The sequence below is a fragment of the Sminthopsis crassicaudata genome, chromosome 1 (assembly GCF_048593235.1).
Source record: "Sminthopsis crassicaudata isolate SCR6 chromosome 1, ASM4859323v1, whole genome shotgun sequence".
Classification (NCBI taxonomy): Eukaryota; Metazoa; Chordata; class Mammalia; order Dasyuromorphia; family Dasyuridae; genus Sminthopsis; species Sminthopsis crassicaudata.
The window spans coordinates 143,482,624-143,501,690 of record NC_133617.1 but is presented as its reverse complement, the minus strand read 5'-3'; the positions used below and the strand labels follow the sequence as shown (position 1 = coordinate 143,501,690).

Sequence of the window (19,067 nt, the reverse complement as noted above, 5' to 3'; positions counted from 1 at the left end):
GGTGACTGTGTCACAGAAGAGAAAGTACCATATTTGAGAGATGTTGCAAAGGAGAAATTAATGACAGGTTGGATGTGGGGGCTAAGAGATAGTAAAGAATTCAGGATAATGTATGTAATTCAGGATGTATGTAATTCAGGATAGTATGAGCTTGGGGGACTGGGATGATGGTGTTGCCCTCTATTGTAAAGAGCAAGGTAGGAAGTGGGAAGGGTTTAGGGGTTAAGATAATGAACTTGGTTTTGGATGTGTATTGTGATTGTTTGGTATGAAAATAGGCATAACTGCCTATGTTTTGCCTTACCCATTTCCTTACTTTCCATTATCCAAAGAGAATTTTGCATCCTTGCAGCCTCACACCAGGATTTATGGGTATGTTGAAATATTTTCAGTTCAAAGTTGTTCTGTGAGCAAAATAATTTAGGAAATAACTTTTCTATGCCAAGAAGGAACAACTTTCACTTACACAGCCCTTTACTATCTACATAGTATTTATCATCTATATGAGAACCATTTGTAATAGCAGCTGGAATGAGGGCTCTTTGAATGTGAGGTGTTCAAAAATGAGAAGAAGCCTTGATTAATTATGTGGCCCATGTTGATCCTTCATTTGGTAGCAAATGCATCTCCAAACAAGGGATTACCTAGTAATTCTGCCTCTTTATCAAGGATTGGAAAGGGGAAATCATGCCTAAAGACTTAGGTGCTTAAAGGATATTTATTAAAAGTTATTCTTTACAGATCCACAGCTTGTTCCATTGTGCCACACCACAGGCAATGGGAAGGAATGTGCTGCTAATCTCTTTAAGGAAAGGAGGTAAAAAGAACAACAACATCAACAAACAACAATCCTTTAATATTTTCTCCAGGGCAAAGCTGGACTCCCAAGGAGTTATTTATTAAATAGCATTTAACTACCCCATGTTATTGCATTTCATAGGCAGATTAGATTCAATAAAATTAATAATATAATTAGGTCCTATGAGTAAGGAATCTCTTCCTCTCAAAGTTAGGTGTTCATTTTTAGGAGGCATTTCACTGAAGCAACTTTATCCATCCATCCATCCATCCATTCATTTGTTCATGAATTCATTCAAGTATATAAAGACTTGGCACTTGATGTACAGTACCAAGGATTCAAAGACAAAAATGATATGGCCTCTTTCATCAAGGAGCTTCTATATCAAGCTGGAGATAGAGATCAAGACCAACAGCTGTTAACACTTAAAAAGCCTCTTGTATCAAGAATCAGGTTCTGATTTTCAAGTAATAGCTAAACAAAAGCCAAACAACCAAAATCTTAATGTACAAAAGAGAGTTGGCTCTAGCCTTTTCAATGTTTTCTGTCATAGCTTCTTAATGTTGACATTTCCTATAGCTCATTATTGTGATAACCAAGATCTCATCAGTCTTGCCCTGATGTTCTACCTCATCACTATCTTTGGTTTCTCTGATTGGAGGGTAGGGCCAGGAACTCAAACTTCCATTTAAGAAAAGACTTAAGCTTAGACATTTCCTTATTTCTCACCTACTTATACTATCAAGATATTTCTTAGATTGAATTTCCCACCATGCCCTTTTGTGGGAAGTACTCTTCCTTTTTTTCTTTTGTGTTTTATCTTTGCTCATTAAACTATAAGCTTCTTGAGGGCAAGAACTGTGTTTATTTTTATGTATTTGTATTCCCATCACTTAGCACAGTGTCTGAAACATAATAAGTGCTTAATATGTGTATATTTACTATAAACATAGGAGGTTTTATATAAATGCTTTTTCCTTTCCCTTTCCTCTATTCATTAAAAAAAAAAGATTAAAAAAAAACTTGTAACAAATTCCATAGTCAAGTAAAACAAATTTCCTACTCTACAAAATGTCATCCTTGAACTCATGCTGCATCCTTGGTCTTTTGAAAGTTTTTTTTCCCTGTAGTAGCTTTTATCTACAGTTTACTGCCCTAGTTTGTACTGAATATAGCTAATCTCTCCTCAAATCCCTATTGAGGACATGTTCAGAAACATCTGAAGAGATTTCTACATAAAGAAAACAGATGCTTGATTCTCCTGCTCCCCTATGTCAGTAATCCCCAGTAAAATGCAACTCCAATATTTCATCCTACCATAGAGGTGATAGTGGCTTCCTGAAGCCTAGGTCAGCAGAAAGCAAGCTTTGTCTAGCAATTCTTACTGAGGTAGAAAGGCTTCAAGTATAGAATCCAAATTGAAAGTGATATATAGTGTCAAGAGGTCAAGAAAGACAAAAATTCTTAATTATTCTTGGTGTACAATGTGATCCAAGACAATTCTAAAGGATTTATGATAAAAATGTGATCCACCTCCAGAGAAAGAACTGATGGAGTCTGAATTCACATCAAAGCATTTTTTGCTTTATTTTTTCTGTATTCTTTTGCAATATGGCTAATATGGAAATAAGTTTTGCATGACTGCCCATGTGTAATCTATAGCAAATTGCTTGCTTTCTCAAAGAACAGAGCGAATAGGAAAGAGAGAAAGAATTTGGAACTCAAAATTTGTGTTAATGTTAAAATTGTTTTTACATGTAATCGAGAAAAACATTTTTTTAAAAAAAGAAAGATAAGGATTGAAAAGAAGCCATTAAATTGGACAATTCATTAAAAATCATTTGTAACTTTGAAGAGAGCAGTTTCATGAGGAAGTGGAGGCACCATGTAAAAATGGCTTGTTAAAGAAGTGTAGTTGAGAAAAGAAAATAAATAAAGGATGATAGCTAGTGGGGAAGGTCAGATAAAGTGAAGGATTTTTATTTTAAAATGGAAGAGACATGGATGTATGTATAGGTAGCAGAGAAATAGCCAGGTCAGAGAAAGAGAGTAAAGATTGGGGTGGATGATAGGGATAATTTGCTGGGGAAGACATGAGGGGATAGGATCAAAGTTACATATAGAGAGATTAACTTTGGCAAACTTAGATCACTTAATCCTAATGAGAGGGATGGATATAATGGAGGAGATAGGGGGGAAGATAGAGCAATGTGAAATGAAGAGAAAAGAAAAAAGAAGTAGTCTTGATAAAGAATATTATTTTTTTGGTAACTGGTAAGACAAAGCCCTTAAATGAGGTTGTTAGGGTTAAGAGAAAAAGAATTTGGAATTCAAAAATTTGTGTTAATGTTAAAATTATGGGAAAGAGGAGAAAAAAAAAAGAAGTGTTGGAACAGCTAAAGTGATGAGTAGATTATCATTTGGAGAGATATAAAAGTACTGCCTTGCTGTTGTAATAGTCCACTTGAATGTGAGATAGCTTTTCTGAGACCTTCCAGGTGATGAAGCGCAACATATGTACCTCTAATTTCAGATTTTCCTTTTAAAAACCAAAATTTAAAATTTCACCATTAGCTATCCATCCATCCATCTTTCTCTGTCTGTCTTTTTCTTTTTCTCTCTATCTCATCTCTAGTGTGATTTTAGTAATTGTTTCCATGCTTTAGAAGTGAAAACTTTACCTAAATTTTAAACATATTTACCCATCTTAAACCAAATATCAAATATATTAAAGAATGTTCAGAAATAAGAGGGCCTCTTAGAGACCATTTTACTACAATTTTAATGAAAATGTCATTAATTTTCATTCCATTCTATTTCGGCTTATTGTTTTGAATTTGAAAGAGCAAAAGACAAAGCCAAATTGTGAAAGCCAAAGAAATCTTCTTTTAAAAAATACCCCCTGAAACGAAAAGAACATATTTATGTAATGATGCTACAAATAGCTCCTACATGTAAATATCTCGCTTGCGGTTTCTGACCACTTATAATAGCGACTTCAGTGTGCTGCTGAGAAGTAAACCACGAAACACTTTCATGTCAACCACAATCAAACTTCAAATACTCTAGCACACTGAACATACTTACAGGCCCAATCAACTTTAATTTTATTTATGTACTGCTCCATAAATATCATTCATTCCCTTGTTTCAAATTTAGGCTTTTAGGAAGAAATGAAGTCAATTAAAATGCATTCTAAAATGAGAATGCATTTTAATCAAGTTAGGGGGTTTTGGGCGTAATGCAGCTTTAGAAAATGTAGTCATGCACAGGGATTGCCTGTGCCACCCAAATGGGTAGAAATTAAAATGCCATGGAATTCATGGCAAAATTTCATGGAAAAATAGGGCCACTAATCACTCACTGAAGGCAGCTGAGATTTACCAATGTTATTCGGTAATTTACCTATCAAAATAAAATATGATTTCCTATAAAGAATCACAGAATTTCAGAGTTGGAAGGGATTCAGTTCCCATCTTGTCTAACCTATACATGAAAAAAAGAAACCTCACCAAATGAGAACAATTTCTTCCAATGGCCTTCCAAATGGAATGCTTAGACCTTGGTGAGGAATTAAAGACTCCAAGGTCCTCCATGGCTCCCCAAGTCATCACCAGTTGTTGACTTTGGTCTTGCCACTGGACATCAATGACTTTGGAGGAGAAAATAAAACCAACAACTTTGTACAACTGTGTTTCACTTAAATCCAATGAACAAGTCAAGACATTTCCCTGTGAAGTTATTGGTCCTCTTAAAAAATGAAGGACACATAACTACCTTGCCTCTGCTTGAGGCACTGCAGTGAGGAATTCCTACTATCTCCCAGAAAAACTTATTTTACTTTTGGACAGTTCTTATAGTTTGGAACTTTTTCCTTATATTAGTCACTCATTCAGTCAATAAACATTTATTAAATACTTACTAGGTACCAGACACTGTGTTAAGTTCTGAGGATACAAAGAAAGGTAAGACAAAGTCCTTGTTCTCAAAGTGCTTCCAGTCTAATAGATGAGACAATACACATAAATCTAAATACAGCAAGTTATATATAGAATGAATTATAAATAACAAAAGGAAGGCAGTAGGACAAAGGACAATCAACCCACATTTGCTACTCTAAATTGCTCCCAATTTTGTCTTCTGGGATCCAAAGAAAGAAGTCAAATCCCTCTTCTACATGACAGTCTTTCAAGTACTTGAAGATAGCTCCCACATTCCTTTGGTGTCAGTTCTCCATTGGGTTAAACATTTCCAGGCCCTTCAACTGTTTCCTTTAAGACATGGACTATAAACTTAGACTACTTTTTTTTGCAACTGCCTTGAAAACAATTCATCTTTAATCTTGAAAAAAAAATCAAGTCCCTTTCACCATTCTACTAAATTAACTGTATTCTATTTATTCCTCATAACTTCTATAGAAAGTACTTCTCAAGAGCTTAAAAAATTAGCCAAAATATGGAGTCCTAGATAAAGCTTTTCAGAAGTTCTGTTATGTGGCTATTTTCAGTAACTAATTCTACAACTAAAGAATGCCTCATGCAGGGTGTGCGTGATTAACTGCAGAATAAAAATTTTATCCTGGACATTTAACTTAAGCTGGTTTGGGGACAAATGTGCTAAACCAGACAGCATGGCAAACCATTGAGGAAAGGGAGGGGACCTGCATATTTCCAACATTAAATTAAGCTTCCATGTCAAGTGTCCCTGGAACAAGCATCCGGTGAGGTTTTGAGAGTTCTAAAGAACACATCCAGGCTGGCACCAAGCATGGTGTTCTCAAAGGACATGGATAATTAGCCTGCATCCAGGATCATGTAACTTTACAGGTCACCCATTCATTGGTCTGTTTATGTTTGCTTTCATTTGTTTCTAATAAAAATCTTGGAGAAGAAAGTTTCTGCTTGAGACGGCGTCTCTGGAATTCTGCAAAGGCCTCACAAGGGCTTTTTGGCTGTCCTGTGACCATCATCTAATGGATTACAGGCCTATTTTAGTTTACAGCTCCACCATGGAACAACCAACCAGGAGAAATACATAAAACAACATATATTCCACATTGTGATGTCTAATTTGGGCAAAAACCATAGTGCCATAGAAATGAGAGATGGAAAAGACCTGTTACACATCAGTCCCTTCTCCTCCCCTTCTCATCTCCTTGTTGAGGCAGCCCATTCCCTTATGTTTAACTTAATCCAACTGTATTCCAAATCAGTTCAGTGACTTTATATCAGAATTCTACCACAAAGAAAGAATTTGGATGCCTCCAGGGAGCTGGTTAGAATGGGATTTCCCATGATAACATGGGTGCTTTCATTAATAACAGCTTAAATGCAAACAGGACTTTAACACTGCAAAATACTTTCATCTATTCAATCTCATTTGGTCCAAAGACCTAGTGAGGCAGATAGTTTCATTACTTTCATTTTAAAGGTGAGGAAAGCAGGACTGGGATACGTGAAATGCCAGGATAAAATTTGAACCCAGATCACCTGATTCCAATACCAGTGCTCTGTCCACTATTCATTATTTTGTTGTTCAGTTGTTACCAACTCTTTGTGGCACCATTTGGGGTTTTCTTGGCAAAGATATTGGATTTGTTGGCCATTTTCTTCTTCATTTAATCCAATTTGTCAAGGAATCAGAGGTGAAATGACTTGCTCTGGGTCACATAGATAATAAGTATATGAGATTAGATTTAAACTCAGGTCTTTCTGTTTCCATTGAGCTACTGGCTGCTTCTATTCCATGAAACAGGCCTCTTGTTTTAAAAGCAATATAGAGAGAGAAAGGAGTATGTATTTCTAATAGTTCAGAATTTGTGCTCTTTAGAAATATTATTTCATTTGATCCTCACAACAACCCTAAAAAGTAGGTGCCATTTTGAATCTAGAATATATTTAATTTTTAGTATTAATAAGAATAATTTGACCACATACTATTATTATGAATGAGATTGGGAGTTTATTTCAAGAAAATAATTTAGTCTCTAGAAAAATAATCTAATCAAATAGAACATTTCATTGTATGCAAGTGAGTTTTTTGAATCTTAAACCAAGATCTCTCAGAATTAAATGATATACTTTAGAAATCTCTAAAAGGTGACCTAACAATTGGTGGAAAATCCTTTTTAAAAAATGAATCAAGAGCAGCTAAGTGACATAGATAGATAGAGCACCAGCCTGGGAGTCAAGAGGACCTGAGTTCAAATTTGACCTCAGTCACTTAACATTTCCTAGCTGTGTGACCCTAGGCAGATCACTTAATCCCAAATGCCTCAGAAAAAATAATAATAATGATGATGATGATGATGATGATGATGATGATGATGATGATGATGATGAGTGGTAGTATGGTCCAGTGAATGGCATGCTGGATGAGGAGTCAAGTTCAAATCTCTCCTCTGAGTCTTAACTATGTGATAAGAGGCAAGTTAATTAACTTCTTCAAGTCTCACTTTCCTTTTCTGAAAAACTGGGATAACTGCCTACCTTGTAGGTTTTTGTAAGACTTAAAACAAGAAAATGCTTTTCATGTTTTGCAAACTTTAAAGCATCATGTAAATGTTGGTTATTATTTTTATTTCCTCTGGGAGGCAGTGTGACATAGTGTATAGAGAGATGATCTTGGAATCAGAAAGATCTGAGTTCAGGTGTTAACCTTTGATTATATATTAAGCTAAGTGAAAATAAGTGAGTAATATAAAACAGTCAGACAGTGTCTCAGGCAACTCTGAAACTCAGCTCTAGAGGGCATTTCTACAATGCCATTTCCCTCATATATTCTATCAGCAGGAAATACACACACACACACACACACACACACACAGTCCCAAAAGTCTTAGTTTAGTTTCAAGCTATTAAATCTATTAAAGCTTAAAAATGCACTCAGACTTTTGGGATATTTTGTTGGCAGCTTTTTGGTGCAGTGCATAGAATGCCCAGCCTAGAGTCAGGAAGATTCTATATCCAGCCTCAGATATTTACTAGCTTTGTGATCCTGGGCAACTCACTTAACCCTGCTTGCATCAGTTTCTTAATTTATAAAATAAACTAGAGAAGAAGATGGCAAACTACTCCAGTATCTTTGCCAAGAAAATCCAAAATGGGATCATAAAGAGTAGGACAAAACAACTGAACTGATTGAATAACAAGAATTTCATATAAAATATACACATACACACTAAATAAATATACATACATATATGTGTGTGTGTGTATATATATACACACACACACCAAGTCAAATTGAGTTAATTTGGCTACAAGATACAAACAGATAAAAAGAGGCCTCATTTTAGAGATGGTGCTTGAATTAAATTTTGAAGAAGGCTGAAGATCCCAATTAATGAAGGTTAGAGTAAGTCTGTTCCAGATAAAGGGAATAGAGGGAGGGTTCCATGCAGAAGCAGCAAGATGGGAGATGCAGAACATTATTTGTGAAGAACATCAAACATGCCTATAAGGCTGGCTTGTAGAGTGTATGGAGAGGAATAATAGGATTGCAATCCTGGAAGGGTAGGATGAAACCAGAATATGAAGGTCTTTAAATGCCACATTGGGCATTTCATCCTGCAAGCAGTAGGGAGATACTGGGACAATAGGAGGAAAAAAACTGACCTGTGCTTTGGGAATATCCATTTGGTTGTTGTGTGAAGGATGGAGAGGGAAGAGACTGGAGGCAGGGGCTATAGAGATAATCAAGATTACAGTGATAAGAATTGAAAAAAGATGGTTGTGGGATGGGAGAAAAGGAGGGGTTGTGCATCTAATTGGGAGTGGCAACACTTGGCAATTAAATGGACTTATGAAGTGAATGAAAGGAGGTGATTGAGATGGCAAACATGGATGACTGGAAGTGTCTTGGTACTCTTGACAGAACTAGTGTGGTTCTTTAGAGGTAATCTGAGTATAGGAGCCAAAGATCTTATCTCTAAGGTTTTTACCATCAGCACTCCATATCCCTTCTTTCCTTTCCATCGGAAAAACTTCATTATTTGATGCTGTCTTCAAGATTTTTCTCTCCTATTTCTTAGATTTTCATGGATTGCCATGGTTTTTTCTGAATGCTTCCATTAAAAAACGAGGGCATAATATATTCTTACATGCATACACTGCTTATAACCAGGAAAAGTTATTTCTCCTCCAACTATATGTCTTATCTCTGTGCTTATCTTATGTAGCTTATGATATATCTTTAGCTTAAAGTATATGTCTCTAGAATCCCAATTGTACTATATCCAGTATATCTGGGGACTGTCTACATTTGTGGGACAGCATCTCTTTAACTGTTGCTTAAATCCTTTGTCAATGTTGGAACAACCTAATTCTTTTTGAAATACATGCTTTCTTGGAAACTAATCCCCAGAATTGATTCATGTGGGTAAGGAGGAAAGGAAACATGCTCTGGGCTAGGCACTGTGCTAAGTGTTTTACATAATGTATCTGATTTGATCCTCACAATAAGTCTGTGAGATAATTTCTACTACTATCCTCTTTTTACATATGAGAAGACTGAGGCAGATAGATGTCAAGTGACTTGCTTAGAGTCACACACCTAGGAAATATCTCAGGTGGGATTTGAATTTAGGTCTTTTTGACTACAGAATTTTCCACTAAATATATTTTGCATAATTTCATATGTACAATGAGTATTGTATTTCTTGCCTTCTCAATAGATGGGGAAGGACAGAGAGGAAAGAAAATTCAGGAGCTAAAAAAATTTAAATGACATTTAAAAATAAATTAGAGAGAAAACCTATAGGTTATGATCAAGACTAGACTTTGAAAAAGTATACTTTTTATTTAAGATATACTTAACATTGAATCTGACAATGTAAGAAGTTTCAAGATGACAAATTGAAAGATTATGTATCAAAAAAAATCCATAGCTATCCACTGTGCCACCGATCTGTCTTATGATCCTTAATCTTTTCTTCCTTATCTATCCCCAACACATTAGATAGATACAACTATTACTATTTAATCTATCTTCTCATGTTGATCCACCATTTTCCCTTCTTCATATAATCCTCCTATCTCAGAGATGCAAAGCTCCTAGAGAAGTGAGGTGTCCCTTTTTGGGAAGGCCTGCCCCTTCACTCTGAAATAGTCCCTTTAAAGTTGTAATAATCCCAGATCCGAGACCAGGAAAAGGCCTCAGAGACCATCTATTCTGATCAAACCATCTATTTTGATTTTGACCAAAACCTCTTTCTACAATGATCCCAACTATTCATCCTTTATTTAAATATTTCTAAAATGGGAAACATTCTATTTCCACAAGAAATTGATCCTACTTTTGGAGAATTCTAATTGCTAATCATTTTTATTAAGCACAAATAGCCCCCCCAAAACAAATCAATATCAGTTATAGAATCCCAAAGTCTATTGATACTTTGTGAATATTGCACATTGGAGATTAGTAGAAAAGGCCCAGTAGACTAATAGTTAAGACAGCTTGGGTTTATTTCTACCTATTCTACTCTTGTCTTTGCCATTGTGATTTTGGGTAAGTGATTTCCCTTCTCTAGGCCTCAGCTTCCTCACCAAATATATAATCTCTAACATCCATTTCAGATACAATATTTTTTGATTCTACAAAATGTATCATCTCCTTTTGCAGTCCTACACAAGCCTTTAATCACAAATGCCCTATTGAGGCAAACCAAAATTAATTAAAATATTCAATATATGAAATTGTCTAGTTCAGTAATATCAAGCTCAAATAAAAATGCAGGATATTAAACTATGCATAATGATCCTTGCAGGGGACATATTGGCAGTTATAAAAAACTAATGTAATTTAAGTTTTGGGGTGTTTTTATTTATTTTATTAAATACTTTCTAATTATATTTCTTTTTGAGGCACTGGAACTTAAATGACTTGCCTAGAATCACACAGCCAGTAAATGTTAAGATTCTGAAGCCAGATTTGAACTCAGATACTCCTAATTCCAGGGCAAGTGCTCTATCTACTGCACCATCCAGCTGCTCCCTTTCCAATTATGTTTTAATCTGGTTCAGGTAGTCATAGGAAATAGAATAGGTAGCAAACAGCTTTGAAGGTATTTGACACCTCTCATCTAGTCATCCAATCCCTTTTCTTCAGAGAGAGGAAATTAAAGAAATCTCAGAGAAGTTAACTTACCCATCTAAAGTCACAAAAGTTACAGTGGGTAAATGATTTAGTATTTAAATCTAGATTCTCCAACTTTAAATCTGATGCTTTCTCTACCACATCATCCTTCCTTTTCACATTTAAGTATAGGGAAATTATATATTAAGTTATATTAGTATACACACACATAACACACACATATATATATAAGCATATGTATGTATATTTTATTGTTATCATTCAATTATGTCTGACTCTTCATGATCCTATTTGTGGGTTTCTTACCAAAGACACTGAAGCAATCTGTCATTTCCTTCTCCAGCTCATCTTCATATATGAGGAAACTGAGGCAAACAGGATTAAGTGACTTGCCCAGGATCACATAGCTAGTAAGTATCTGACATCAGATTTGAACTCAGGAAAATGAGTTTTCCTGACCCCATGTCTGGCACTGTGCCATCTAGTTGCCCATATATGTATATATGCATATGTATCTGTATCTGTTATATATATATATATATATATATATATATATATATATATATATATATAATATGTATATATATATAATATGTATATATATTATATATATGTATGTACACACACATATATATAATATATATATATGTATATATAAACATGCATACATACATATTTGAGGAAATTTCTACCAATGTAGTTCCATATCTTATCCATCACTTCTTTAAGCTTAGAGAGTTTCTTGGAACCCTGAGAATTCAACAAATTGTCTAGGGTAACCCAGCTAGAATGACTCACAAGTAAAACTAGAGCTCATTTTTTCCTATTCAGTGGCTGGCACTCCACCACAATAAGCTGCCTCTAACAAGCAAACAGAATTTTATCATAAAGCCCCCACACAGCATTTCAAGAATAGATAGAGTTTGGAGAAACATCAAGGCTGATAACAGAATGTTTTTTTCATTTCTCATTTCTCGGGTTCTTTGAATGAAAAAAAAATGTCAAGGGTATTTGGTTGCCTAGGAGCTAAAGAACAGAGCAAGTGAGAAATTCACTAATTTATTCATTCAATCAGAATGCTTATAAATAATAACTTATTAGATAACCTGTGTATTTTCCCAAGTCACTCAAATCTGGACTGTATTTTGTTTTAGGGAGTTTCTAAAAAATTCTCTTTGCCAACAATATAAAAGTATATAGGAAACATCTTAGATCAAGATACGTAGCTACATTTTTTTTGGTCTCTGTTAACAGAAGGCAGAAGCCACCTCTCTTGGTTTGTTACCATATCAAAGAAGGTTCTAAATTTTACAGAGATTTAGAGATACAATGTTTCCATGGCAGCAGATGCAGAGAAACCTCAGAAGAAGTTGTTGACTTGAAGTGGGCTTAGGGAATGAATTTAGAAACATTTTGTTTTCCCTAATTAGGGTGCTTGGGAAATCACTTCAAATGAACATAGATGAAACTCTTTGAAAGAAAAGGATTTAGAAACTAGACTATAACCATCACAACATGGTCAATTTCAAAATTTCCTGATCTAATAAAAAGTGACATCAAGATATATGCAGGGAAGAATAGTTTTTGAATGTTCAAGCAGTACAGCTCCAATATGTTTAAAATTTAAACCTGGTTTAACAAAACCTAACATGAAGTGAAATAATTGCTTAATTCCAATGCAAGGGATTTTTGTAACTATTTCACAAATGATGCTGATGTTAATTTCCAAGAATCAGAATCTGAGAATCAGACCATGAAACCAACCTATTTAGTTTCACTGACAAAAAAAATAAACCACGGACATAAAGGATGGAAAGAATTAAATTTTTATTTTAAAAGTAACACCAGAAAGCCTAATTACAAATTCTATTAAGTATCATGAATAATGATGAATAAGAAGAGTAACTATGAAAAAGAACAGTGATAAGGAGATGAAATATCATCTACTTTAGGAATTGGGGATGTTTAACCTGCTCCTTTCTATCTCCCCTTCCCAGGTATCTCTGATACAGTAAAGAGAAAGGCTTCAGATTTGGAGATCTAGCATTCAAACCCTGACCCTTCCACTTTCTATCTGCATAACCTTAGTTTCTACATTTCATTTTATGCAAAAGGAGGGATATGGACAAAATGACCTCTGAAATCCCTCCTATTTCTAAGGCTATGATCTTATAAAGACTTGGGATAAGAGGAAGGAGGAGTAAATGCCAAGGAATGTCATTCTATGAGTGAAGTGAAAAAAATGCAATAAACAAAGAATCCTGATAAGGTTTTAAAGGGAAAGACTGAGAACTGTTATGTTTTCATGTTGAAATTAATTTAAAAGTAAATAATTATTGAGCCAGTTTTTTAAAAAAATAAAATCTATCATAATTTGAAGCCCTGACGTGACTGTCAAAGGTCATCTACTCAAACCTCCTTATTTCTAGATGAAAAAACTGAGACCTAGAAAACTTAAGTGATTTTCCCAGAGTTCTTCATGACCCCATTTGGGGTTTTCTTGGCAAAGACATTTAGAGTGGTTTGCCATTTCCATTTTCAGATCATTTTACAGGTGAGGAAACTGAGGCAAACGAGGTTAAGTGACTTGCCCAGGAGTATCTAAAGATACTTTTGAACTCAGGTGTTTTTGATTCCAGGCCCAGCATGCTAACTACTGAGCCACCTAGCCACCCCTAATAGAGCAAGATACATCATAAGGTAATCAGCTCTGTAACACTAGAAATGTTTGATTATATATTGGAGGTCTACCTGGTTGTTGTGAATGCTATGGAGAAAAATCAATACTAGATTTGGAGTCAGAAATCTTAGGTTTAAATCCTGCTTCTGACATTCCCTCATTGCTCAGTTCTCTAGGTTTCAGTGTCCTCATGTAGAAAATAAAAGGGTGAGAGTAAATTCTTTTCAGTTATGCTCCTCTGATCCAAGTAGATGATCCCAAAGGTCCCTGCTAAGTTGATTCTGAGATTCTATGAGAAATAAATTCACCTTTGACTGATCATTCAGGGTGAAAACATATTTCAACACCATCAATTAATTCAATGATGTTTATGCTATGAAGTCAGAAAACAGAGGCTGTAATCCCTTTGTGCAAGGATGATTTCTCTTATGTTTTGAATATTATGGGGAAAATTTTTGTTTCAAAATATAGAAAAATGTCTTACCTGAAATAGACACACAGCCCAAAGGTGCAATGAGGGTAATAGGTGCCAATCCATAGGCTGCAAAGTTTCCCATCTCCCCAATTGCCATCAGGAGGCTCCCACACCACCACAAGATACTTTGGAAATAGGGCTTTTGGCTTCCTTGATGTGCTGACTTAAGGTGAGAATATTTCTAGATAGAATTAAGAATATAAATAAAAAAATTTTTCACAAAGAGAAAGTACCTTACATACATTTTGAAAAATTGACTTTAGATGGACATTATGAAAATTAGTACTTTACATGCTTCCTGTTTCTTGAATGAAATTCTCAAACTCTTTAGGGATTCCAGAATACTTGACTCACAAAGTCCCATAAGATAAGTATCATTTCATAGATGAAGGAATTGAGGCTCTAAAAGGTGATTATTCTCCCATAATCACTCGAGTAGTAGATATGAGAAGTAGTGTTAGGATCCAGATATTTTCTGCCTTCAACTCCACAGCTCTTTCCACAAGACTCTCATCACTTCTCAACTAGCAATGGTCTAATTGATCTCCCCACCTTGATCATCTCCCTACTCTAATCCATTTTCCACATTAATACCAAAATTATTTTCCTTAAGAATGTATCTGACTATGTCATCATCACCCTACTCAATAATAGAGAGCTTCTGATTATCCCTATAAAATCTAAAATCCTTTATTTGACTGTTAAAGCTTTTTCACAATCTACCTTTATACCCTCAGTATAAATTACTCTCCTTTTTTCACTCTATGTCCAGCTAGTCAAAACACATATATATTAAGTGCTTACTATATGGCAATCATTGCACCAAGCAAAAAAAAAATTAGTCCCTGTCTTCAAGATTCTCAAGATCTGAATAGTGGAGACAATGTATTAAAATAAGTATGCATATGATACAGTGTAAAGTATCTAATGGTAATATGGGATAGCTAGATCACACAGTAAATAGAGCATCAAACCTAGAGCCAAGAAGACTTCATCTTCATGAGTTCAAATCCAGCCTCAGACACTTATTAGTTGTATGGCCCCTGGATAAGTCACTTAAAACCCTGTTTGCCTCAATTTCATAATTTGTAAAATGGGCTGGAGAAGGAAATGGTAAATGTCCAGTATCTTTGCCAAAAAAAACTCCAAAGGAGATCACAAAGAGTCAGACATGACCAAAACAACTCAATGACATCAAGAACAATCTAGAAGCTAGGAGGATACCTGCACACACAGTACCCTCCTGAAGGAAGAGGTAGAGGTGTGTAGAGGTGAGGAAATTGGCTTTCTCTCTGTTCCATACATATGGCACTTTCATCTACTGTTCCTGTACCTTTGTCCATTCTCCATATCTGGTTTGCAGGCACTTCTCATCTATACCTAAAGGTATAGCTCAAACTGTGTGAGAGCCAAGCGTGAGCATTTCTACCTTGGAAAATGGCCAGTACTATATATCAAGACTTGATTTATTGTTTTTTTCAGCATCTTCAATTAAGAAAGTGATGAAGAAAATGTTAATAACATAGATGAAACTTAAACTTGTATTGGAGAGCTGATTGTTAAACATTTACCAGAAGACAGCTGTTGTCATTTCACTCAATCTCTCTTTTCCTTCAGGCCTAAGCTCTATCCCTCATAATTCTCTCCTCTCCTATTCCTAACTATCTTCTATTTAACTGCCTCATATGGATTGTAAGTTTATTTTTACAGATATCTATATGTGTACAAAGGATCAATAAAGCACAGATTTAGAATTGGAAAGGACATTAGAGGCAACCAGATCCAATCCCCTCATTTTATCGATATGGAACCCAAAACACAGAAAGAAGAAGTGACAAGGCCAGCATCACACAATGAGTAAATTATCTGAGCTAGAGCCAAACCCAAATATTTTGGTTCCAACTCTGGTGCCCTATTTACCCATGTTTCCATTATATGTTGCCTCCTAAATGAATGTAAGTTCCTTGTGAGCAGAGATTACTTTGGGCTTTTTTTGTTGTTGTTGTTTATATACTCTTTGATACAAAATGAAATAATAGTTATAATGTGCTTAGCCCAGTTCGTGGCACATACTTTATAAATACTTGTTCTCTCTCCTTTACATCCCTACAAGATAGTAGGCATCTTTATTTTCTTCCTTCTTTCTCTCTCCCTCTCCTTGATTCCCTCTCTTCTTCCTTTCCTTCCTTCCTTCCTTCTTCCCTTCACTGCCTCTTTTTCTTTCTTTCCTTCTCTCTCTGATTCTCTCTTTCTCTTACTTTCTCTCTTTTTTTCCTCTTTTCCTTCCCCTTTCTTCCCTTTCTTTCTTTCTTTAATTCAAGGATCTGTAAAAATTTAATTTTCATTTTCATTTCATTCAAGATTAAGCAAATGATAACAGTTCTTTCTGAAGTCCCAGGAAGAATATAATGGTCGACTCATAAGACACCCTAAAGATCCCCTGTCCAAGCCTCTCTCACTTTACAGATGAGGGACCTGGAAGTCATTTGACTAGCCCAAAGTCTCAAAGCAGAAACTGGTTCATAGTTTGATTCAAGTCCCTGCTTTCCCTTCTATAGGTTTTCCCTAAAAAAGAAGAAAACCATATGGTTCTAGCCTAGTTTTCTTAAGTGTTAAAAAAAAAAAAAAGAAGAAGAAAAAAAAAGGAAACCCATGTGGTCTGCAAATGAATGCTTTCCAAAGAATCTTCATACCCTGCATAAACTCCCAGAAGGATGGGCTGGGAAGGAAACTGAAGCAATAAACTTACAGGAAGTAAAACCATTAAAATACAAGAATATTTTTCATACCTGTATGTTGAGTGAAATGCTGATGATTAAGTTTCCTGTAACTGCCAGCAATACACCAAAGAGGTGAGTCTGTAAAACAGTTTTAAGAAAAATGATAATTCTTGTAAGAGTTCTCCCAAAAAAGGTTAATCAATTCAAGCTTTAATATGAATGTAAGTTCTGCTATCATCATTTAGTATTAAAAATTAGGATTAACTAAGTCATATGTTGAAGTTTCTAGATATTTGTCTTGTGTAATGAAACCATAAAATGAGCTCCTAACCTCCATTCTATATCTTAGGTTATCCAGTGCCCAAGTCCGTGTTTCCATGCTGATTGTCGCATAGACCTGAAAGGTTTTCTCTCTTCCCTATGTCTTGGAGAAGCCTTAGTTTCTTTCAAGACTTGACACAAGTGATGCTTCAAAGAGTTTGAATGATTTGTCCGGCAGGAAAAGATAATGTTGAATGTTGGAGGGAATATGGGAAAACTGGGACCCTAATGCATTGTTAGTGGACTTGTGAATTGATCCAACCATTCTGGAGAGCAATTTGGAACTATGCCCAAAGGGCTATAAAACTGCATGCCCTTTGATGCAGCAGTGTCATTACTGGGTCTGTATCCCAAATAGGAAAAAGGACTCAGATGTGCAAAAATGTTTGTAGCAGCTCTTTTTGTAGTGGCAAAAAACTGGAGATTGAGTGGATGTCCATCAGTCAGGGAATCGATTTATTCCATAAGAAATGATGAGCAGGTTGATTTCAGAAAAGCCTGGAAAGACTTACATGAATTGATGGTGAGTGAAGTGAGCAGAACCAGAAGAACATGTACACAGTAACAACAAGAATATGTGATGATCAATTGTAAGGGACTTGGTTCTTTTCAGCAATGAGGTGATTCAAGGCAGTTCCAATAGATTTATGATGGAAAGTGTTACCCACAGCCAGAGAGAGGACAATAGGAACTGAATGTGGATCAAGCATGTTATTTTCATCTTTTTTTTTTGGTTGCTATTGTTTGCTCATTTTTTCCTTTCTGATTTTCCTCTATTTATTTGATTTTTTTTGCACACCATAATGAATATGGAAATATATTTAGAAGAATTGCACATGTTTAACTTATATCAGATTGCTTACTCTCTTGAGGAGGGGGAAGGAGAAAGAGAGAGAGAGAAATTTGTAACAAAAGGTTTTGCAAAGATGAACATTGAAAACTATTTTATATGCATTTGAAAAAATAAAATGCTATTTTATAAATAGTTTGTCTGGGATTATTCAGTAAATAGTGCCTGAGGTTGGTTTGGACTCAAGCTATGCTGATTCCAAGACCAGTATTCATTCGCATTCACTCCTGATGAATAACAAAATTTCAAACATGTAAGAGACCTCTCAGACTATCTAGACCAATCTTTGTATGAACAATTGCTTCTATACCATGCCAAAAAAGTGGCCTTCTAACCTCTACTTGGAAGACTCCCAAGGAAATGGAAAATCTACCACTTCCTGAAGTGGGATTGTTATAGTTTAGGAAATTTTTCTTTCCATTAACCTCAAATTTGTCTCTATTCAGCTTAGTTTAATTTCTCTTCCATACGATGGCTCTTTAAACACTTGAAAACAATTACTATTTTCTTTGTTGGGAGACAATTGGAGTTACATGACTTGCCTAGAGTCACACAGCCTAGTAGGTATCTGAGGTAGGATTTGAACTTCAGTTCTCCTGATTCCAAAGCCACCTAAATGTCCAACAATTATCATTTTCAAGTGCTAAGCTTAGAGTCAGGAAGTCCTAAATTCAAATCCAGTATCTAACACTCACTATATGACTGTTGCAATTAACTTAACCACTGTTCAACTCAGTTTCCTCATCTGCAAAATGAGGATAATAGGGGCAGCTAGGTGGCACAGTGGCCAGCCTTGAATTCAGGAGGACCCAAGTTCAAATCTGGTCTCAGACACTTAACACTGCCTAGCTGTGTGACCCTGGGCAAGTCACTTAACCCTAGCCTCAAAAAAAAAAATGAGGATAATAATAGCATCTATCAGAATTGTTATGAGGATACAAGTGGATAATAATTGTAAAACATTTAGCACAAGGCCTGGAACATAAGTGCTATATAAACGTTAGCTATTATTTTTATTCCTATCCCACCTCCCAGTACCAAAATAAATTACTGTCTCAATTATTCTCTTACTGCTTCTTTTTATTGGCTTTGTTTCCTAACAATTTTTAAACTTTAAAAATTATTTA

The 19,067-nt window shown here is 35.3% G+C and overlaps 1 protein-coding gene across 1 annotated transcript in view; it reads right to left on the bottom strand.

Annotated features, from left to right (window-relative positions):
• The window catches only part of NIPAL2 (NIPA like domain containing 2), a 135,832-nt gene that overhangs the window by 61,969 nt on the left and 54,796 nt on the right, over positions 1-19,067 (bottom strand). The window contains exons 2-3 of the mRNA XM_074268691.1: positions 16,839-16,907; positions 14,059-14,230 (exon numbers count right to left, since the gene is read on the bottom strand). Coding sequence (XP_074124792.1) covers positions 14,059-14,230; positions 16,839-16,907 — 241 coding nt within the window. The remainder of the gene's footprint in view (positions 1-14,058; positions 14,231-16,838; positions 16,908-19,067) is intronic.